General features: G+C 47.4%; 1 protein-coding gene across 1 annotated transcript; it reads left to right on the forward strand.

Moving 5' to 3' along the window:
• The first annotated feature begins 59 nt into the window (after positions 1 to 59).
• On the forward strand, positions 60 to 22,485 carry Chrnb4 (cholinergic receptor nicotinic beta 4 subunit). The gene is made up of 6 exons (XM_020157559.2): positions 60 to 238; positions 4,618 to 4,766; positions 16,129 to 16,173; positions 16,269 to 16,378; positions 17,085 to 18,081; positions 21,646 to 22,485. Exons 1-6 carry the CDS (start codon positions 184 to 186, stop codon positions 21,784 to 21,786), a joined length of 1,497 nt encoding a protein of 498 aa, XP_020013148.2. The 5' UTR covers positions 60 to 183; the 3' UTR covers positions 21,787 to 22,485.
• Positions 22,486 to 24,392: the final 1,907 nt, after the last annotated feature.

A 24,392-nucleotide genomic window follows, 5' to 3' on the forward strand; every position in this document is an offset into this window, starting at 1 on the left:
CGGGGCTCATGGCCAATGCCCTCGCGGGGTGCGCCGAGCTGTCCGTCGGGTCCTAGCGCCGTCCTCTCCGCCCCACAGACCTCGGCGACCCGGACCAGCGCTCATTTGCTGGCTCGCAGCTGGCTGGTGTCGCCGGGGCATCCCACGACTGAGCTCGCGGCGGCTGCCACCGGCCTGCCCGCCATGAGGAGCGCGCACCCTCTGGTCCTTCTCTCCCTGGTCGCCCTTTGCGGGCGCGGTGAGTTCTTTTCGGGGAAGGAGGGAGGGGCGCCTGGGTTGGGCTGTGAGCCGGGCTGGACTGGCCACAGGGGGAGGAATGGAGGATGCCCGGAACCGGGAGGAGTGGCCCGGGGTTGTCCTGGCCGGATGGGGACGTAGGCGGGGCTGAACGAGGTTTGGGGTGGGGGTGGGGGGCTGCTTCTCCGCCAGGGCCACCCTGGGTGGCGCGTGTCTTTGGGCTGTGCAGCGGGGCTGGGTGACCCTGGCTGGCTCCGCAGGCAGCGCCGCTCAGCCCCGGGGCCGAGGTGACTTTCTATAAGAGTGAACGCAACGCAGCCTGCAACCGGGTGGAGTAGGTATCTGGGTGGCGATCTGCTGATCAACCGTAGAGAGAGGTCACCCCCACACTGTGGCAGCGATGGGGACACTTAGCTAGGGGGACGGGCTGGCGATTTGGATCCTGCCACTCAGAAGCCGGGTCTCTGGCAACTGGAAGAGACCCAATCAGTCCTCCTCCCCTCAGAGTTCAGACAGGGTGAGAATCGCCCTTTCTGAGCCTCCGTTGTCCCACCTGAGTTCCAAGGACCCTTTCAGCTGCTTACTCTGATCCAAGCTTGTGCTCTGGACTTCAGTCCACCCAGAGGACCAGGGCTACATCTGCCTCCAGCAGAGACCAACTACAGGAGGTGCTGGAGTGGACACACGGATCGCTATAGGAAAGTAGAGCTCCAATCAAAGAGGTGTCCACACACTTGTGTGTGCGTGTGGCTTTGCACCACCTGCTGGGGTCCCCCTGTGCCGCTCCTTTTCTCCTCTGGGCCTGTTTTCCTATCTGTTCTATGAAGATGGTAGGTCCTGCCCCTTTGGTGTGGGGGCCAGTGATGAAGTGTGGTCCTCTGAGGCAGCCTGCATCGCCCAGTACAGATTCTTGGGCCCCACCCTAGGCTTGAGGGATCAGAAGCTATGGACACAATGCCTGGGAATCCTGTTTTATACAAACAGGTGATTCTCCAATCACACAGTAGTATACAGCAAGCTCCTTGTAAAAGATAAGATCTCAACTTAAAACAAAAATCCACAGCTGCCTTTTAATAAACACATCTCATATGTCTTTCCTCAGTTAAGGACACCCCTGCTGCCCACAAAATTGACAGCCTCTGACTTTTAGATGTCCACTTGTCAGCAAGATTCTGTTGGCTTTTACTTTCTGCAGTTGTATTCTGCAATGTCTTTCCATTTTTAGATTGGATGTGCTTTCTCAGACTGGACACACACATACACACCGTTTAGAATTCCAGCTACGGCTGCCTCTCAGACTGCTACCTCTTTCTTCCCTGGGAGCCCTTTTCCCAAAGAAAGCCTCCAAAGGCAAGACCTTGAATGGAGATGGACCCACTGCTCATCAGAATAATCATTGGCTCATGACTGACCCCTAGTGGTGGCCTCTGTTTAACTGTGTACACCCTAACTGAGCCTCTGGGATGTGAACCCTAATTGTGCTCCAGAGTTTACACCTGCTCTGGGCCACCTCTGTCATCTGGGGGTGAAAGGCTTGTCTTTTGAACCTAGCATGCCTCACAGGCATAAGCAGATTGGAAAGCCTAAGGTTTCCAATTCTGGGTCCCCCCTCCTCTACTTTTGGGGGGCAGATGGAGTACATTCTAGCCCATAGCAGTCTTGATGGTTATTCTCACCCCTCCGCCCCCACACATACTCACAAGTACAAACACCTGTGTGTGCATAGACGTGGGCACACCCCCACACCCCACCCCATGCTTGCACAACACCAATTAAGGCCTCCACAGAATCTTCTTGAGGGGGAAGTTAATGAGGACACTAAAGAAGTCACAAGGGTCAGAGGACCTCTGTCTGAAAGAGATTCCTAGACTTTGACTTGCTGAGGATCCTAGAGCGAGTTCCTTCCCTCTTCAGCCTCAAGTTTCCCCAACTGAGAAATGGAAGGTTGGATAAATGTTCTAGGATTCAGGACCTTCCCCTGGTGCCAGTGGCTCACACCTATTACCCTAGCTACTTGGGAGGCTGAGATCAGGAGGATTGCAGTTGAAGGCCAGCCTGGGCAAATAGTTCAGGAAACCCTAATCTCCAAAATAACCAGCGCAAGATGGACCCGAGGTGTGGCCCAAGTGGTACAGCACTTGCCTTGCAAATGTGAAACCCTGAGTTCAAATCCCAGTCCCTCCCCCCACCAAAAAGATTCTAGAAACCTCCAACTTGAGTCCATAGGAGGTTCTCAAGATTCAGGATGGTCTTTCAGGTCAACTGAATACAGGAGACTCGGGATGGGCCAACGGGGAGCAAGCTGAGTGCAGCAGGTGGGCTCGGAGCTGGAGCTTGATCCCCCAACGGCCTGCAGAGCAGCCTAGAATCTGCGGAACCCAGGAGAATCAGACTTGTGGGGCTGCAGATATGTGGGAATCCAGCCTCTCCCGGTCTGGGGGGCTGGAGATCCTAAGTCCAGATCACGTGTGGGCAAGCCAACACCCTCTCTGTGCAGTCAGTGCAAAGAGATAAACTAAAGACGGGCTGTGGGAGTGACCAGCTAGAACCTGAGGTTCCTGCTGACCCCTGGGGATTCAAGCAGCTGGCTTCTGGGAGAGATACAGCGCTCAGAATCTAAGCCAGGAACCCACAGGGTCCCTCCCCCTCCCCCAGCCCAGAGCAGTCTGGGGGGCAGGGACTACAGGCAGCAGGTGTGCTGGGAGCATCTTTCACAAGGCACTAAATATTGCATCTGCTCCAGATAGTCAGCGAGTTGGAAAGTGCATGGGGGAGCAGGGTGGCGCCTCCTCTCCTGGCCTCCTCTCCTGGCCGCGTGTCCAGCCCAGCACCCACCAGGAGTCCTTTGACCTTCTCAATTGGAGCGATTCTTGCTCAGGCCCTACCCAAAAAGGGAGGGGTTTGGTAAGACTCAGAAATGGCTTTCAGAGGGAGATGCAATCAGGCTGTGGGGCTGGTGAACCAGACGGCCCCTCGCCAGCATCCCCACCCCCATCTCTTCAGTCTCCTGCTCCCTTATCCTCCCGCCTGTCCCCTTTTCCCAGCACTGTTTCCGTTGCCACTCCCATCTCTTTTCCGGCTTCTGGGCATCCCGCTCATGTGACCTTCCTCTGAGCCTTCCTCTTTCCAAGTTCCCTTCCCCCACCCGTACCTGACACGTTCTCCTGAAGACACTATAGAATTGCACCTCAAGTCCTTGAACCTTCCCTTCCCTTCAAGCCATGTGAGGGAGATGAGACAAAGACCTAAATATTACTTGACAGGAGATCTGAGGTGTGGAGGGGTACAGCTTTGGGCTGTGGGGTTTCAGGGGTGGAGGCTGATGACTAGCTGGGGTTCTAGGCTGCCCTGGAGCTGAGTCCTAAATATAGCTCTGAGCCAAGACCTCTCCTTTAAGCGCCATACCAGGAACCAGCTACTAGCTGTACCACTCTATTTGATGTCTCCAAGGGACCTTGTGTTCTGTAAGTCTATGTCTGAATGCAGAAAATCCCCCACCCATCCCAGCCCTGTTTTTTTCTTAGGGAAAACACTGCCACAAACTCCCAGATGTGCACAAAGCCCACATTTGCGTAATAGTGCTGCTTTGTATACTCACAGGGGATAGGAACTGTCCCTGGGTTTTGCTTGCTGTTATGTCCAGGCATAAACTGGACACTTAGATATTTGATGACGGGTGGAAAATTTGGGGAGAAGAAAGAGTGAAGGCTACATTGGAGAAAGGCAAGAGGCAGGTATGGTCAGAGAATAGCATCTAGGATTGGTCAAGGTAGAAAGGCAAGAGAAAATCAGGTTAAGAAAGATAAGCCAGTGCTAGGGGTAAAAGACCTTGAATGCCAAACCAAAACATTTTGGGGTTTAACTCTGCCTTCAGCTCTGAGAGGTTGTAGGTAGGGAAGAGCACTGATTCAGTTTGCAACTGGTTCATGGATGACCCAGGAAGATGGGGAAACTAGCAAGGAAGCTGCTAGAATGGCCCAGGGCAGGGAGGGGAGTGAGGGGTTTGACTGTAGGACTGAAGATGGGAGAACAGACGAGGGGACTTGGAAAGTAGAAGAGACAGGCCCAGGTAGCCACATGGAGGAATCAACAGAAGGACAGATGCCCAGGTTTGGGGCTGGATGTGTGGAGCATGGGAGCCACTGAGAGCTAGAGAGAGCAGGAGGACCAAGAGGTGTCCTATGGGAGGAAAGAGCTGATCTTTGTCTTGTCTGTGTTTATTTTGAAGTCCCCAAGGAGAGACAGGCCTGCTGGCACCTTAAGTGCTGCAGCTTACCCTGAGGGCATCTGTGTTCCCCAGTTTTCATGGCTCCACCGCCATAGCTGCAGTGGGGTTCAACTGGACAAGGGCCTAGCAGGTCTGACTCTGTGATTAACCAGGGGATTGCCGCCTGGCCAACGCCGAGGAGAAGCTGATGGATGACCTTCTGAACAAAACGCGCTACAATAACCTGATCCGCCCAGCCACCAGCAGCTCGCAGCTCATCTCCATCCATCTGCAGCTCTCTCTGGCCCAGCTCATCAGCGTGGTAGGTGCAGAGGCAGCTGGGGCTCCAGGCTCAGGAGAAGGGGCAGGGCCAGTTTTTAGTGTCCCTTCCACGTCCTGGAAAAGGAGTGGCCATTTAGTGCACAGAGCTGGGGGTCAGGAGACTGGACTGACCTTCTAGCCTTGCCCAGATGGGCAAGGTCTCAGATTGTTCATGTTTTCCTAGATTTTTAAAAAATTAATATATATTCTAATACATATTTAATTGACACATAGCAACTGTACATATTTGTGGATTACAGTGTGACTCTTTTTGTTTGTGTTGTTTTTTGGAAACAAGGTCTCACTATGTAGCCCAGCCTGGCCTCGAACTCACAATCTTCCTGCCTCAGCCTCCCCAGTGCTGGGATTACAACCATGGCCAGTATGACATTTTAATACATGCGTGCAGCGATCCGTTCATGGTCAGTGGCATATCTGTCACTTCAGACATATGTCATTTCTTTGTGTTGGGAACATTCAAAATCCTATAGCTCCTTTGAAATATTCAGTTAATTGCATTAGGGGCTAGTCCTCCTTGTCCAACTGTACCTCGGTACCCTTTTGCCATTCTCTCTCCAGCCCTCCTCCAACTCTCAGCCTTTGGTAACCACCGTCCACTGCTCTACTCTCATTATTTGCGATCTGATCTTTTTCCATATTAAGAAAGTAAGCAATTGGGCTCAACTTTGAGGGTCCTGCCTTGCCTCAAAGTTAAGACTCTTTCATGGATGCTGTCTGTGCTTGTGCACATGCCTGGGGTGTCCTGCCCTCTTTGTGCCCCCTGGCCCCACAGTTTGGAGACACAATCAAATCCGTGATCTCAATATCAATTTAAATGGCTTTGCATTAGGTAAGAGAACATCCAGCTAAGACAAAAGGACATATTAATTATATTGCATAACAAGAGAGCAGGCCTACACTTTCAAGGTTGGTTAACTCAATAATAATTCAGTGATGTCAGGACCCTCAGGCGTTGTCAGTGATGTCAAAGCCCTGCAATTCTCTTGTTTTTCTACACAAGATGGCAACTACAGATCCAAACAAGTGTTAGCAAGTAACTGTTACAAAGTTTGCATGAGGAAAATACAAGTTGATAGATAAGCACTTGTCAGAGTCACTTTTCATGAGCTTGCCTGTGAATGTTCTTGAAGGATCAGTACTATAATGACAAAACCTAAAGTAACCACTGTTAATTACAATTTAAACCTTGAATTTTGGTTACAGTAACAGGTTAGTGGTTGTCAGTGCTGTCAATAGAATACTGACAATGAAAAACCCCAACTTTTCCAATGGTTAGGGGAAGGCAGTGTCAGTAGTTTTAAATAGCCCTTGTTTTGATGCTCAGTTGTATATTACATATATAAAGCAATGTTTATCTGGCCAATGTTAGATAAACTGATGTTTATCCTATGAACAGATGTCAGATAAGCCAATGTTTAGCTGACAAGCAGATGTCAGGCCTAAATGACAGAACTTTTAATATTTGCCACAAACAGCAGAAATGTTAAAGACCTTATTAGAAGGTACCTTAGATAGAAGAACTACAGCTGTTTGCATGAATACACTTTTAACTCTATAAATGATGATCTTATGATATATATACACATATACTGCACTAGGAGTATTAGAACCATTTAAAAGAATTTTTACTTAGTTTAAACTTAGTTGTGTTAGTGTTGTTGGAAAAATACCTTAGGTTTCTGTGTCTGGCATGAGACTAATTTAAGCAGGATGTAAAGAACAGTAAATAACCCTAAATGTACTATGAAGAGAACTAGTCAGCTTATTTTTGGTTATCAGGATCAAAGCCTCTCCCAAAGGATACAGCCAAGTGGGGAATCCATTAGAACTGAGTTGGCTAGCCCCATGTCTGCCAGTGGAGAGAGAGGGGGAAATGGAAGGAAGAAATTTACCCTTTAGGAGAGAGAAAAAATGAGAACTTCTAGATCCTTGAAGTCTCTAGGAAGCCTCAACACAGGCCTCTTCAACCTGTTTCCATCACACGTCTGTGGAGCAAACGAGTAGCAGAATACCCTGGCTTTCGAGTCAACTGTTTCCCAAAAGATCAGTCTTTCCACCCTACGTGAGGGTTCTTTTAGATGGGATGCCAATCCTGAATGCTAACCCAACCACCAAAACATCAGAACTATTATGCACTGGGCAAAGAGGCTGATACCAAAACAACATGTAAAATGAAAAGACAGCAATCTGCTGATTAGATAAAGGGGTAAGTATAAAGTTAGGAGAGTCAATGACTGAGGGCCACGGCTTAGAGATTGTTAAGAGATTACTTCCTAGACTGTTGATGTTAATGAGCAGAATGACTTGGAACACATCGTAGGGTTGTTGTTGACCTGCATGTAGCCCCCGGAGCCCAAAAATAACAGGCTTAGTTATTGGAAGTTAATGACACACATCATTTTGTACTTTAGGATTAATTACCTTTTTGTAGACTCTTAAAAACTTACGGTTTTATCATTACATTTGCAGGGTGAACTTTTGTCTGGTTTTGGTAAAATTTTGTGTCAGTCTACAGCACCAAAAGATCTTGGTAGTTATTTTGATAAAACAGAAACCCATTTTTTAAATGCACATCGGTACTTTAAATTTTGACCTTAGAAAACGTTTAGGTAAACTTTAAATTATAAACTTATAAGCTTTAAGACCTTAATTTGTATATTGAAATAGCCTTTGCAAAAACCCAAATTTAGATAGCACTGTTTTAAATAAAGCTCTTAGTAGCCTTATAACTTAAGAGACATTGGAAGAAAATTAAACCATCTTTTAATAATAGCATTCTATAAGAACAGAACACATGGGTCAATAAACTTAATTATAAAAGAGTTAAATGTAAATTACACTCATGGTAGAATAAAACAGATTGAGATTATTATTTATAAAATTTTCTTTAGTCCTAAGGTCAAGAATAATTAGGCCTGATAACCTTTGAGACATTTGTGCACATTAACTTTATAAAAGTAGCTTAAGGACCATCCTAAAGACATCTAAACACACGCACAGATCCATAGATATTATGACCTAGGGATGCCAATGAATATGTGTGCAGGATGAGCTCAAAAAAGTAAAAATTAAGTGGCCACAATTGGTAGGAGATAAAGACATGTACAGAACACACACACAATGACACACAAAACAACTACATTAATTTAGGGTGCACACTTAAACCATTTCTTTTTCATTATCTTTAGAAGATTAGCAAGATTCCTAAATAATTTATAACAGATCTTTAACATAAATAATCTATTATTCGTCCAATCCTTAACAGACCAATACAGTAAAACAAGGTGTATACAAACTATATTAATTTAGAGAATTTTAACCACAAGTTAGTTGTAATTTTCCTAGAGCATGGCAAATGGCGCTGGACACATGGTGCCTCCATCATGGTGGCAGCATTTCCTGTAACCACATGGTCTCTCCAAAGAGTCTCTCAAATGGAACGCAAGTTACATGCAACATGCAGGCTCAGAATAGCAGTCTGTTATAGGAATAAAAGACATCTCCCCAGTAGAGAAAGGTGTCCACGAGTTAGGCATGCTAAAGAAAAGAACAAATAATCACAGGCTGCAGAACCTTTTCCTCTTTGAATCTAATGTCCTATCTTTTAGTTTTAAAGGCTTATTTAAATTTAGGATTATAGGGCAAATAGCAGTGAGCCTTTAAGCTTTGTTACTACCTAGAAAGCCAAGAATCTAAACCCTGTAGAACCCAGCCATTTGCAGATCGACAGTTTGGAAAGGACCTTAAACAAGTTTAGAATCTGACATACTACTTTGAGCTATAATGAACAAAATTTTATTAATTTTAAAACAAAAATAATTCATCGTTAAGAATAAGACCTCTAATTAAATTGCCTATTTAAAATGTCCACAGATAAGGACCCATTTTCTTTAACCTCTTGGCTGTAAGCCTAATTTTATCAGCAGAGCACAGTTAAGGTTAGAATGTTTTTAAATGTTATTATATATCGTATTTTAGAATAATAATTATGATGGGAAGCATTAATTAACACTATATTTTGGTGTAAAAAGATGACATTGTGTTAATAAATTTTTCCTTTTAATTTTGCCTTTAGAGTAAATGAATTTTAAATAAGTTACTATGACTTTTTGTTATAGATATACTTTATGGGTGACCCATGTTAAATCTTTAAATGGCACTGTTTTTAATTTTAGAAAACATACTTTAGAGAATGTAAATGGTATTTAACATTTAAGGACAGCAATAATTAACACCCAGCTACACAGATGTAACCTATATGTTAATTTAGATTTTACCTTTGAATGGAATTTAGAATCTCTGGCTAAGATAAGCAGACAAGTCCTTGTTAGCCCTGGGACAAGGTAGTGTGACCTCAGTGTGAACATTTCTGGGACCCCTGCAGGCTATGGGGGCAAGGAGACTTGGGATGAGGTGCTTAGAGCAGATGGGCATGGCAGGTAAGCAGGCAGAGGAGTGGGTCAGAGGAGGGAGACAGAGAAGGTTGAAGATAGGAAGAAGGCGGTTTGGTTAGGCATGAGACCTTGGTTACCAGAGGTGGCACCCCTCCCTCTGGAGTTTCTCTGGCTTCCCCACTGGTGGTAGAGCTGCTGTGTCTTTGCATTTCCTCTCTCAGCCAGCTCAGGCACTGGGAGTCTTTCAGCTGGAGGCTGCTGGACAGAGGCTGCCAGCCTGTGCAGGGCCGGAGCGTGCACACGTGTGCACACGGGTGCTGTAGTGCCTTTTGTATGTTATAGCCATGGCTGTAACTATTGCAGCACATATGCCACTGCTGCTGCTGCCGTGTGGTCACTGTCACTGTGTTTACACAGTGCTCCATGGCTGGCTAAGAAGCGGGTCCAGGGCCTGTCCGTGCATAGGCCCAAGGGGAGGAATTGGAGGATTGTACCCAGTGGCCATGGGCCTGGAGGCCCTGCCAAATGGTGCTGGCTGTCCCAGGGGGTTCTGCACCAGTGGTGACCTGCTCCAGTCCCCTGGGTCAGAACTTTCATCCTCTGGAGGCAGGACTTCTGGAGACAGGACTTCCATCCACCCCAAGGGGCAGGCCAAGAAAAATGCATGCATGCCAAACCATGCTTGTGGCTGTCCACGTGGTTGTCTCCACCGGCCATCTGGGAAACTGTGTGTAGGTGTCATGAACCACGGGTGTAGTCGCCACAGGTGGCTGGCCAGGAAGCCACATGGTCTGTGCCATGCTGTGGGTACCCACCTCAGTGTGTGCGTGATGACCAGGATGTTGTGCTTGGGATGGGGCAGCATGTCTCCATTCCCTTTACTGCTACGGTATTGCATGGCAGGTGTGAGGCCTGTCATTTTATGCCCCTCAAGGGGTGATTGTAAGGGGCACACAAGCCTCCCAACCCACAGGTAGCAGTTTATTTGCTCCCTATCCAAGTGACTCCCTCCCCTATTTTTTTGAGCAGCCATGCTTTCCCAGGACAGACTTTTTTTGTTGTTGTTGTTAAAAGCCTGTTGGCTGACCGAGGTGTGCCTCCCATTTGTTGTTTTAAAACCACTGGTTAGGGGGGGAAAGAAAAGAAAAGAAGAAAAATGGGTGGGGGAGAGAAACTCAGCCCAAATGGCAGGGGCTGTTTATAATTGTCCCTGGACACATGGGGGGTTAGAGACCTGGGAGTAAGATCTCCCACAGCACAGCAAAGGAAGAAAGGACTGGTGGGGAGGAGAGAAGATTAAGAGGGAAGGTAGGGTTGGGGGAAGGGGCAGCTAGCTTTTAATGTTGTCCATCCCCAGGGCAGGACCAGGAAACCTGGACGTGAACCCTGTGTCTTGGAGCATACACAGGAGCTCGTGAGCTCTGCCAGCGAATGTTGCATCCTGCCAATCAGGATGCAGTCCATCTGCACCAGGGCTCCAAAGCATCAGGTGAATGCCCCTGTATGAGGGTCCCATACTACCCAAGCTGTAAGTGGTGTTTGGTTCTGAAGCATCAGGTGGTGAGGCGTGGTACCAGAGGACAGAGAAAGATGAATTAAAATAAAGATTGGCAGAGAGAGCATATTGGGATCTCTCCCATCAGTTTCTCCTAGCTGGTTCGTCACAAATGTTAATGGTGCTGTGATCAGAAGATCTTGGGTTCTGTGCTCCAGTGGAAAAATCCAAGCAGAGCATGTGGATGGGGTGAAGTAGAATAGCTTTACTGAGGGTAAGAGAGTCACTGTTCTGCCAGGTGAGGGAAGGGAAGAAGAAGAAGGGGGAGAAGAGTCAGGATGTCTTGGTAGTCATTTTTTATACCACCTTGAACTTGGAGGTGGGGAGACAATAGTCATCACCTAGCTCCTCTCACCTGAGGGCTAGGGGACGAGCCCTTGAGCCAAGAGGGAGGGCAGTCCCAGACTCTCCCTAACCTAACCTGCCTCAACTCGTGTATAAAGGAAACACTCAGTTCTAAGGGGGTGGGGTTCTTTCTGGTTTTCAGAATTTATATTTTTTGGAAGATAGAGAGTTGTGGCATAACCAGTTTAAAATAGAAGTGTCTAGAGAACAGGCAAGGAGTTTGTGCTATGTGAGACAAGCCGGCCTCTCTAAGCAGCCCCTTGAGGAGTGAGGAGCAAGGCCCTGTATCTGTGGCCTCCGCACATTCGGCAGGTGGGGTGGGGTGGCAGGACTAAGGCACAAGAGAACTTTCTAGAAATGTTCTATATGTTGAAAAGAGGTGGGTTACCTGGTCAATGCAGTTGTTAAACTTGATCAAACAGTACAGTTAAGACCTGTGCATTTCACTGTAAACTGTAGCTCAACTTGACAAAATTTAAAGACAGATAAAGGTTTTCAACTTTCAGTGATGGCAGAGTTGCATGTTGGAGATTGGCCTTTCTAGGAGAACAATTAGGTAGCACTGAACAAAAATAAATAAATAAACAACAAAAGGAAAAAATAAAACCTCAGCCAGAGGTTTTATTCAGAATCCAGAATGTGAGCTGAGAAATTGGGCACAGAGTGGTAGCTAAGAGGCTGGGAAGCCTATAGAACATTTGGCATTTTCACAGGGCTGAAATGGAACCCAACAGGGGCTTCAGTCTCAGTAATGAGCTGACACCTTGGTGGGGACCTTGGAAAGGCCACCTTTAAATTTTAAACATGAGTAAAAGCAGATGAACATTCACGAACATTAGAATCTGCTTTGAGCCAGCTCAGTCCTAGACTAGAGAAAGGATATATCCCTGCTCTAACTTCCTGCCACAAAGCCACAGTAAACACTCTCTGGAGCTGGAGAAAATCAGATAAAAACTTACAGGACATGCATGCCACAAGACAAGACAAAATAAGAGAAAAAAAAGGCAACAGAAACAGGCACACAGATGATCAAAATATTGGAGTTATCAGGCATAGACTTTAACGATCACAGGACTGGAGGTGTAGCTCAGTGGTAGAGCTTGCCTGGTATCTTCATGGCCCTGGGTTCAATCCCTAGCACCAAAAAGATTAGTAAATAAAATAATTGTCATTAAGATGGTAAACTTTACGTTAAGTTCAAATAAACAAAAATTTTTCTTAAAAATGAAATAACTGTATTAATATGTTCATGAAAATTATGGTAGAGAATCCCTCCAGTGACCAGTAATTGTGAGAAAGAATCAATGGTAAATTCCAGAACTGGAAACATTCAAAATTTTAAATTTAAAACTCATTGGAAAAAATTCATTGGATGGGCTTAATAGCAGACTGGTCATAGCAGGGAACTGGAAGAGAGATCAAGAGACACTCTGTAGAGAAAAGAGGATGCAAAATATGGAACAGAGTATAATATGGTGTGTGCTTTTTTTTTTTTTAAAAAAAAGTATATTTGGAGATAAAGGAAACGGAATCAATATTTGAAGTGATATGGGCTGTGAATCTTCCAAAACTGAACAAGGATATGAAGTCACAGAGTCATGAGGCTCTATGAACCCTATGACACACAAATACAAAGAAAATCAGGCTGGGTTTGGTGGCTCACATCTGTAATCCCAACCATGCAGGAGGCAGAGATCAGAAGGATTGAGATTTGAGGCCAGTCCAAGCAAAAAAGTTAGCAAGACTCCATCTCAACAAATAATCTAGGTGGGTGGTGCAAACTCCTGGAAAGAAAGAAGGGAGGAAGGGAGGGAGGGAGGGAGGGAGGAAGGGAGGGAGGGAGGGAGGGAGGAAGGAAGGAAGGAAGGAAGGAAGGAAGGAAGGAAGGAAGGAAGGAAGGAAGGAAGGAATGTCATACCCAAACTTCTGACAGCCAAAAACAAAGAGAAAATCTTAAGACCATCAAGAAAAAGAAAAAAAGTCAGAAAAAACAAGAGGTATGGTAGCTGATGTCTATAATCCCAGCCACTTCAGAGGCCAAAATACAGGATCAAGGTTTGAGACCAACTCAGGCAAAAAGTTAGCAAGACCTCCATCTCAACAAACAAGCCAGACTTGGTGGTACCCATTTGTAATTTCAGCTATGCAGGGGGCTTAGGTAGGAAGATTGGGGTCTAAGACCAACTCCAGATAAAAAGCAAAAGCCTATCTAAAAAATAACCTAAATAAAAAATGGATGGATGTGTGGCTGAAATGGTAAAGTGCTTGCCTGTCAAGTGCAAGGCCCTGAGTTGAAACCCCCAGTACCATCAAATGAACTCTCAAAAAGCACAATAAAACTAACAGCTGAAAAATGAAAATCAGAAATTTGAATATTTTAAAGGTGCTATAGGAAAAAAACCCCAAACCTGGAATTAGACAAGGATTTTTGAAGATATCTTTTAGAAATGAAGGTGAAGACAGGAGTGGTGGCTCATGTCTAATCCTTGCTACTCAGGAGGCAGAGATTGGAAGGATCCAGGTTCAAGGCCAGCTGGGACAAAAAGTTCATGAGACCCTACCTCAACCAATGAAAAGCTGGTGTGGCGGCGTGCACCTGTCAGCTCAGCTACATGGAAGTGTAAATAGGAGGGTCAAGGTCCAGACTGGCCTGAGCATAAATGTGAGCCCCTAGTTGAAAAATACCTAAAGCAGAAAGGGCCAGAGGTGTCTGAGTGGGTAGTGTGCCTGCCTAGCAAGCACAAGGCTGCACTGCAGATATGAAGAAAAAATAAAAATGTTTTTAGATTTAAAAAATAGATAATTTAATACCCAAAGGAAATGCTAAAAGATTCTTTAACCATTAGGAAAATGATCCCAGGTTGAGAAAGAATTAAGCACAACAAAAAGACTAAACAGATGGGAGAATTTAAGTTGATAATTGACACTATAAGACAATAAAAACATCTTGCAAGCTTTTAACCATAGGTAGAATTCAATATGTAACAGCAATAACCCCCAAATCAGGAGGCAGTAGATCGAGTTGAAATGCTCCCAGTCCTTGCCTTGTTATTGACATGATAAAAGTATTAATTTATACTAGATTCTACAAAGTCAAGTATGTATATTATGGTGCATAGAGGATCTACTAAAGGAAGAGTCATGTCAATATGAGAGAGAATGGAATAATAAAATAATCCCCAAAATTCAAGAAAAGAGAATAATTAGAAAATAAAATAGATGATAGAGGTCCTCAACTTGAGATGGTGTTATGTTCTGAAGATATTAAAGTCAAAAATGTATTTATAATGTTGATAAACCCACCATACAGTTAAAAAAAATCGTAAGTTGAACCATGATAAGTTGGGGACCTTCTATGCATCAGTGGCTATATTAAATGTAAATGACCTAAATATTTTAATCAAAAGGAGACAATTGGCATGCATTCCTCTTCTTCCTCCTGTTCTCTCACTTCCACAAGCCTGGAATGTGGGTATTGTATCTGGAACTCCAATAGCCATCTTGGACCACACAGATAAAGACCACACTCTGGGTGTGACAGAGAAGAAAGCTGGAAGGACCTGAGTACCTGCTGAATTTCTAGACCTGGACCTCCTTATGCATCCAAAATGTTGCAAGAAAAGGACATAGATTTCTACTTTAAGTCTGTGTTACTTATTCTATTCCTGGCACCCAAACTTTGTCTTACTCATACCTAACCTAGCTGAGTTCCTCAAAGAAGTGACCACCACATTGAAATCAGGACACTGGAAGTTACCTTGATAGAGACGCAGCAGGAAACGTGTGGTCATACACCAGTTAGGAAGGTCTTGCAGTGGTCCAGGTGACGGATGGTTGGTGGTTGCCTGAATTATAATAGTAGAGTCCAGGTATTCATTCAGAAGATATTTATCAGGTGTCTGATGCATCTCAGTTGCTCTTTTGGGTGTTTCAAGGTCTTTTGATTCTTGTGGGAAGTGGTGATAGTTCACAAAAAGATAGATGGTGTCCGCTGGTGGTAAGTACAGTGAGCAAAACCAAAGCAGGCAGGGGAAAGGGAAGGGAAGGGAGGGGAGGGAGGGGAATGCTATTTTATGTGGGAAGGTTGGGGACGACTTCTCTGAAAGGTGACATTTCTGATACCTGTAAGCAGCGAGGAAGTCATCTGCATGAATGAGTTTCCAGGGAGCGGGAACAGTGTGTGCAAAGGCAGGAGCAGTGCAGCTGCGGTGGAGCAAGCAAACAAGGGCACATTGAGATACAGGCTGTGTGGCTCAGGGACAGAGCGGGTCACCAGGGCTGGTTAGGCCCCGGCAGGACTTTGGCTTTTACTTTGGATGAGCCGGGGAAGCAGTGGAAGATTTGAAAGTTGCACAGTCTAAGGAGGTGAGATTCAAAAGGGGCCACCCTGGCTGGTCTGGGAAGAATAGATGAACTCAGTGGAGTTCTTCAGAGCAGGCCCAGAAGGCTAGCGAGGAGGCCACTGTTGCAGTCATGATGGATCACAGTGACAGTCAAATTTGAGATGCATGTGGGAGATACAATGGACAGGACTTATCTGTGGATCAAAGGACAGGATGTCAGAGATGCTCACAAGTTTCTGGCTTATGGACCTGGATGGCTAGGAGTGCCATTCGCTGAGAAAGTGACACCAAAGGGGTCCAGCTTTGGTCATGAGTTTTGTCTCTGATGTGCTGGGTGTGAAATACCTTCCAGTCTGTTGAGTGGCAGCAGGTCACGTGAAACTGGAGCTCAGAGACTTTTTCCAGATAAAGGATTTTGAGCTGAGCAACAATGGCTCACGCCTGTAATCCTTGGGAGGCTGAGATTGGGAGGATTGCAGTTCAAGGCCAGCCTGGGCAAACAGTTCACGAGACCCCCATGTTCAAAATAACCTGAGCAAAATGAACTGGAGGTGTGGTTTGAGTGGTAGAGCACCTGCTTTGCAAGTGCAAAGTCCTTGAGTTCAAATCCGAGTCTCACACACACACACACACACACACACACACACACAAAAGTAAAGAATTTCATCCTTCCTGGCAAACTAATAGCCCCATTTCCTTCCCCAGAATGAGCGAGAACAGATCATGACCACCAACATCTGGCTGAAACAGGTAAGTGCCCTGCAGGGTCCCCAGCCCAGAATTTGGTTCCTCTAGGGCTGCCCTTTGGTGGACCTACAAGTGACAGGGCCTTGCTGTGTGCTCAGGAATGGACTGACTATCGGCTGTCCTGGAACAGCTCCCGCTATGAGGGTGTGAACATCCTGCGGATCCCTGCCAAGCGCATCTGGCTGCCTGACATCGTGCTGTACAACAAGTGAGTGGTGGGAGTGGCCAGGGTCAGGCCAAGGCAGCAGGCCCAGCCTCTAGGGGTCATCCAGGCCCACATCCAACCCTGGGCCTCATTTGTGTTTCACCCAGACTTTCACCTCATCATCCGGGAAAGAAAGAGATGCTCAGAGCCCTCAGTCCAGGAAGCAGGGAAGTCAGAGCTTAGGAGGGCAAATGCCTTGCCTGGCTCACTCAGCACAACTGGGACCAGGGCAGCTGGGACCAGGGCAGGTCTGACCCCCAGACAGTTCTTTTCCTGTCCTGTGTTCTGTGTTTTAAGCCTCAGTTGCTTTGTCAGTGTTGGGTGCTGGTAGCACTGACTTACCGTGCACAAATACCTTAGGTAGGCCACGTGTGCTAGCTACTCAGGAGGCCAAGACAGAGGCTCACTTGATCCTGGAGTTTGAGACCATAATAAGCGCCCATCTCAAAAAATAAAAAAGTATGTAGGGGAGGGACAGAGTTTGAATCTCTTCTGTGCTACTTACTAGTTTTCCAAACTCAAAGAAGTCACTTGACTTCTCTGAGCCTTGGTTTTCTCACCTGTAAAATGAAGGCAATAATAAAACCTACCTCACTGGATTATTGTGTGGCTTGAGTGAGCTCTTGCAGTCACTGGATCAGGGTTGTCTCTACCACCCGTTGCCAAGATGGGTTTCATGATGTTCCTCAATGCTCTGCCCCCACCCCAGCGCTGATGGGACCTATGAGGTGTCTGTCTACACCAACGTGGTGGTCCACTCCAATGGTAGCATTCAGTGGGTGCCCCCTGCCATCTACAAGAGTGCCTGCAAGATTGAGGTGAAGCACTTTCCCTTCGACCAGCAGAACTGCACGCTCAAGTTTCGCTCCTGGACCTACGATCACACAGAGATTGACATGGTCCTTATGTCGCCCACAGCCAGCATAGATGACTTCACTCCCAGTGGTGAGTGGGACATAGTGGCCCTCCCGGGGCGAAAGACGGTCAACCCGCAAGACCCCAGCTACGTGGATGTGACCTATGACTTCATCATCAAGCGCAAACCACTCTTCTACACCATCAACATCATTATCCCCTGTGTGCTCATTACCTCGCTGGCCATCCTCGTCTTCTACCTGCCATCTGACTGCGGCGAGAAGATGACACTGTGCATCTCTGTGCTACTGGCACTCACCTTCTTCCTGCTGCTCATCTCCAAGATTGTGCCACCCACCTCCCTCGATGTGCCACTCATTGGCAAGTACCTCTTGTTCACTATGGTGCTGGTCACCTTTTCCATCGTCACCACCGTGTGTGTACTCAACGTGCACCACCGCTCCCCCAGCACCCACACCATGGCGTCCTGGGTCAAGCACTGCTTCCTGCACAAGCTGCCTACCTTCCTCTTCATGAAGCGCCCTGGCCTTGACAGTAGCCCCACAAGGGTCCCCCAGCCCAGTCAGTTGCGCCTGACCATGACTGAGGCTACTGCCACCTCTGTTGTGGGCCCCGCCAGCCCCTCCAACCTCTACGGGAACTCCATGTACTTTGTGAACCCGGCCCCTGCAGCTCCCAAGTCTCCAGCTGGCTCCCACACTACGACAGCAGGGATCCCCAGAGATTTCCGGCAGAGGTCCTCAGGGAGGTTCAGACAGGACATGCAGGAAGCTTTAGAGGGTGTCAGCTTCATTGCCCAGCATATGAAGAGTGACGATCAGGACCAGAGTGTAAGTCAACAGCCCATCCCCTCCCCACTTGCCCAGGGAAGGAACTTGGATAACGACACCAGGGTCCCACTTCCCACACTCCCAAACTTGTTCTGTGATTCCATGGGAACTAGCCCCAGAGCCATCCTCTCTCCCCACTAGGGAAGCTGTAGTATTTACCCACCAGCTCCCATCCCCCATGGGTAGACAGTAACCCTGGGACATTACCTTCCAGTGGTGCCATCTTCACAGAGCCACCTCCCACCCATCTTGGTGCTGGAGAAAGACCTGGGGCAGAGAAGAGAGAAACTACAGACAGGCAGGCAGGCAGGCAGACAGGGGTCTGAAAGTGGGAGGCTGATGGTGGACTGCAAAATGACTCTGCAGCCTTTAGGGGACACAGGTGGCTAGGGACATTTTGGGACATCTGCTCCCATCCTCTGCAGACTTGCAAAGAAGCCACACAGCATTTATACCTTTCAGGAGTATAGAAGCATCAATTAAAATATTATTACTATCAGGCTAATAAATTATCAAGTGAAGTAACTAGAGTTACAGAATTTTCTAAAACAAGGTTAAGTTCACTTTCACAGGACAAAGCAATGAGTGCTAGAGTTTGGGTGTCTCCAATGACTCCTTTGAACATAACACGTCTAATAGTAACTGAACACAGGGCTCAGAACAAGATCATGTTTCTGTACCAGGCAGAACAATTGACTGTTCTCACGTTCACACAGCAGGTCAGACTCCGCTCTGAACAGCTTTTCACGGCACAAGTGTCTCCCCCCTTCGCAGCTACTTGGATAAGAGAGGCCGTCTGTCTCCTGCTTCCTGTCTTTCTGCAATTCCTTTGCACTAGCTGCACTCTCTAGGGAAAACACTGGTATTCCGTTAGTTAGCACAGATGGAAAAGTGCAGGCTGGAAAAGCTCCAAAATTACACAGTGCAAAGGAACTGAGAAAGGCTTGCACACAGAGGCCAGGGTGCAAGCATTCTGCTCCAGTGCTCAGAGTGCACCCCTTGGACCCACAAGGAGTAGCATCACCAGGGGCTGAGGGCCTGGTCCAAGTGGTAGAGTGGCTGCCTAGAGATAGGGACTCTGGGGCCTCCCCCAGGCTTCCCTCCCCAATCTGCAGATCCCAGGAGCTCGCCAGGCCCCATCCAGTTTGAGAAGCACAGTGATATAGGATTTCAACTTCTGAAAACAATTGATTTGATCATGCTATTCTTTAGTTTAATTCACTGGCTCCCAAACATGAAGGTGCAGCCAGGGGGCCCTGCTAGCTAAATGAGAACCACTCAGGCAACTTTATAAGTGTAGCTTTGAGGCCACCTGTTCTGACTGAGTCACTATCTCCTGGGGAAGCACCCAGGAGCTGGCATTTTAAACTTGATCCCTGCCAGGCACGATACCAGTGGCTCATGCCTGTAATCCTAGTTACTCAGGAGGCAGAGATCAGGAGGATTGCGGTTCGAAGCCAGCCTGGGCAAATAGTTTGCAAGACCCTATCTCAAAAAATTTACCCCCCACAAAAAAGCACTGGCAGAATGGCTCGAGTAGTAGAATGCCTGCCTAGCAAGTGTGAGGTCCTGAGTTCAAAACTAGTACCGACAGAAAAAAAACATGCACATTCCAGGTTAGGGGGTGCTGGCCTCCTGCAGCCCTGGCTGAGCTGACATTGACTCTAAACTCTCTCTTCTCAAGGCCTAGCCACCCCTTTAGCACTCACAGGCATCCTGTTCTTTCTACAATTAATTACAAGCCCCTAGAGAGAAGAAGCAGGTAGGACCCACTATTACAATAATCACAAGTGCTCATTAAGCTACAAACACATGTCAGGTGCTCTGCCAGGAGCTGACATGCATTTGGAGGACCATTTGAAGTGGCTTGCACCAGAACACCCATTTTACAACAGGAAAGCGAGGCTCACAGATGTTCTCTGACTTGCCTGGGGTCACACAGCTGGCATAGGGCCAAGCCAGGAACCATACCCAGATCTTTCTGCCATCCTTAAACTGTCTGGCCCTTCCCAGTGCCTTGCCGTGTACTGAGCACATGGTGGACTTGTTGGTTGATTGACTTTCTCATGTGTATTTGAAGAACAGTCAGTTTTCTCTTCTAGGGGAGGTGGTGTTTCTCATTTTCACCCTCCAAGGTGATTAAATGGTCTCTATAAATAGTACAGAAATATAATAGCACACACACACACACACACACACACACACACAAGCCACTTGAAGTTAGGGCTGTCAAAAAGAAAGCCAAGGAGTGCTTTGGAGGACTGGGCTATGCCACTGTGTCTTAGGCACAGGAGCCAGTTGTGTTTGGCTGGGGAATGGAGTCTGGTTGACCCAGGATTATCCTGGATGGTGACACACACCATTGATGGGGCCTGCCAAATTGGGTCACTGACGTCAGCTGCCTGCATTTGCAGCTCCAGAGCTTCCTCAGAGCTCTTCCAGGCCAGGGGATGGGGGAGGGAGACTGGGATATGGGGCTCGGGGCTTGCGGCATCTCTCTCTGGGCCTCGCGCCCCCCTACCGCCAGGGCCAAGGAGGCAGGCACATCTGTGGTGGCACTTCTGGAGGCCAGCCAGGTTTCTGCCAATATCACACCCCAAAAGTGAGTCTAAGAAGACAAGAGACAAACACAGAGAGAGAGCAAGAGAGAGGCAGAGACAGATGAGAAGGTGGGAGGAGGCTGAGTCTTAATTCCAGAAAATGGCAGACACTGGTGTGAACAGAATCAAACAAATTAAACAGCAGTGTGTTCAGGTGTCCTGTGAGCTTGCACTGTAGCAGGTGGCTCCAAACCTCCCTCTATGCACAGGCAGCCCAGATAGAGGGTTTGGGTGAAAACAGGAAAGGGCTCTGCGATCCTCAGATCTCATCCCCTTTATTTATAACCAGATATGGTTTTCAAATCACGGGCGTGGTATAGTCAGCCTTCTGTATTTGCAGGTTCTATACCCATGGATCCAACCGTGAGTCAAAAATATTCCACGAAAACAATTGCTCCTGTACTGAACATGTACAGACTTTTTTCTTGCTATTATTCCCTAAATAATAAAGTATAGTAAGTATTTACATAGCATTGTGACTGAAATGTAGAAGATATACATAGTTACATGCTAACCTTATACCATTTATTTATTTCTGGCAGTGCTGGGGATCGAACCCAAGGCCTTGAGTGTGTTAGGCAAGAACTCTTCCACTGAGACCCCATCATTTCCTCTAAGGGACTTGAGCATCCTTGGATTTGGGTAGCCATGGGGGATCTGAGGAACAACTAGATTAAAGACCCCCTGCATGCCTAACTTCTACAAACGCCCAAATTCCCAGTATCTCTGCAATGCCGGCAGGTTGGGTGGGATTTGGTGGATGCCAAGGGTGGCACAGAGTTGTCGAGCTGAGGCCAGCCTGGGACTCAGAACTTGCCACACCAGTGCATGGTCCCAAGCCCACTCGTGGCATGTGGGATCAATGGCCAGATGGCAGGGACCAGGGGCAAAGAAGGGAAAGACTCAGGGGAAAGGGGGTCCTCAGTGCTGAACACCTGTAACCAGTACCTCTGTCTGCCTGCAGGTTATTGAGGACTGGAAGTTCGTAGCCATGGTGGTGGACCGGCTGTTCCTGTGGGTCTTTGTGTTTGTTTGCGTCCTGGGCACCGTGGGGCTCTTCCTACCTCCCCTCTTCCAGACCTACACACCATCCCAGGGGCCGTAGGCTTCCCGGAACATCCAGGGGACCCCCTCAAGTTGTGGGGTGAGATGATGTGAGCAGCCGAGGGGCTGCTTCCTTCTGGGCCACAGTTGATGAGGCCCTAAATAAATAAGTGACTGTCGGTGACCAACCCCCATCAAGCCAGCCACAGGCACAAGAGGAACAAAGAGCAGGGCCTGCACTGTCCTCTCTGAATGCCTGGGAGGAAGCCCCAGCAAAAGGCACCTTAGACAGGGGAAGCCCGCTGTCTTCTTTCCATGCTCTGTCCCAGGTACTGTGCCTGCATTCCTGTCCCCTCCGTACCCCTGGCTCCTTCTACTCCCTCTGTCCACAAGGCTCGTGGCCTCCCCACAGTCCCTCCCAGCGCAGGGCCTTTGCATCTGCTGTATCTCTACCCAAACCTTCTCCCCACACCCACGCTTCCCAAGCTCTTCCCTTGGCCATATCAGTCAGGGCTCTGCCCCCACAGTAATCTGCTCCAGTGTCGCCTCCTAAGAGAGGCCTTTCCTAATCACTCAGACCCAAAGCAGTCTCCCCAGTGACCCTGTTACACACCACCTTCCTCGATCTTCCTTAGTACCTGCAGTTCGGTGGCACATTTGTCATCTCTGCCTCACCCACTGGAGTGTGTGTTCCATGAGGGCAGGGGCCTGTTGCTCCAGGACCTGGGGCAGAGCTCTGCACACAGCAGGTGCAAAATAAATGATTGATAAATGAATGGCTTCTACTGCTCCTTCAAGTTCACATGGCCCCTTCTCTGAGCGGCTGTCCCTGGGCTCTCCTCGGGACTCCAAAGTTCATGACTTCAGGTCTTTCTCTGTCACATGGGCTGACCAGTTCCTCCACAAAGGATCTTTTCCACAGTGCCTACTCCACCATGGGTGTGCGAAATATTTGAGGAACGGAAAGCATTTTAAAGAATTCTATTTTTTGAGTTATTAAACATAAAATTGACTGTACTGTATAATTCTATGACTGTTAACAGAGTAATCACCACTACCACCAGAATACAGGAGAGATCTGTCACTCCAGCCCCTCCCCCACTATTCCTTTACAGTCCCATCTCTGCCATGCCTAGCCCCTGGCAACCCTTTAGTGTTTGTCCATCACTTGTAGTTCAGTGTCTTTGAGAATGAGAATTTGTGCTGCTACAGGCACGGCTCGAAGTAGATCACCTGCTTAGCAAGCAGAGAGCCCGAGTTCAAATTCCCAGTAGACACTCACACACACAAAACACATGCCATTTGCACTGGATGCCAGTGGCTGACACCTGTAATCCCAGCTACTCAGGAGGCAGAGATCAGGAGGATCGCGGTTTGAAGCCAGCCCAGGCAAATAGTTCATGAGAACCTATCTCAAAAAATCCCATCATAAAAAAGGGCTGGTGGAGTGGCTCAAGGTGTAGGCCTTGATTTCATACCCCAGTACTGCCAAAAAAAAAAAAGCCATTTGTGGTCTGACTTGCTGCACTCAGCCTAACATCTGTGTGGACAAGGGCATAGCATCCCCTTGCACGCTGAGCCATGGGTGCTGGAGCACAGGCTGTTTCCAGGTTTTTGCAATCACGAACAGAGCTACTGTACACATTCACGTATGGGATTGCTTTGAGGTGTGTTTACCTCTGTTCCTCATTTTAAAAATTGAGTTGTAAGTTTTCTTACATCTGAGTTTTTTGTGGAAAAAAAAAAGCAATTTATTGCTTTATACCCTAAAAATTCATCCAACCTACAATATACAACTCAATGAATTTATCACCATCATCTGGTTTTATGCATCACCCCAATAAGATTCCCCACAGCCAACTAGTCCCACTGTTTAGTTTCAGGGACTTCTGATATGTTCTGGATGCAAGTCCTTTGCTGACTATGGGATTTACCAGATATTCCAAACGAAGGGACTTTGGCCAGGAGAATAAGAATGGGGGCTGAGAGGTGGACCCCAATTCTTGTGCCTGCAAGATGTCTCTGGTTTGCTTTAACTATGGATAAACAACCCCTTCTGGAAGTAATAAAGATGACTCACTTTCTGCAGGCCATAACCAGAGCCTGTGTTTAAGAGCCATCAGAGAAACCTTTGGTGGCCCTGCCTTCCCTGGTGGGTGATCAAAGGGCCAAGGGACCCCAGGGCACCCCACCTGGTCAGTACGCATTGTTGGGACACCAAGGGTTGTAAGTGGCTGTGAGAACAAAGTCAGTGTGGGATGCTTGGTGTCCCTAGTGCCTCAAGCCACGTTTTTTATTTGTATTTCAATGTTTTTCGGTGCTATGGATCAAACCCTGGGCCTGGTGCCTGCTAGGCAAGCACTCTAGCACTGAGCTCTATCCCCAGCCCTGTTCTTTCTCTTTTCTTTTCTTCCACTTTTTATTAAGAAACAGTTCAAACATATTCTAAAATAGAGAAATTACTATAACAAATCTCCAAGTACCATTGCCCAGCCTCAACAGTTATCAGTGCTTCACCAATATTGTGTGATTCCAGCTCACCCACTCCCCCTTAACCTGTAAGGACTTAAAAAAAAAAGTACTAGTACCACGCCTGAAACCTTTAATAATTACGCGAGGGCATCAAACACGGCTAACAGAAAGGTTGGTGGTTCGAGCCCACCCAGG

The sequence above is a fragment of the Castor canadensis genome, chromosome 19 (genome assembly GCF_047511655.1).
Source record: "Castor canadensis chromosome 19, mCasCan1.hap1v2, whole genome shotgun sequence".
In the NCBI taxonomy this organism is placed as follows: Eukaryota; Metazoa; Chordata; class Mammalia; order Rodentia; family Castoridae; genus Castor; species Castor canadensis.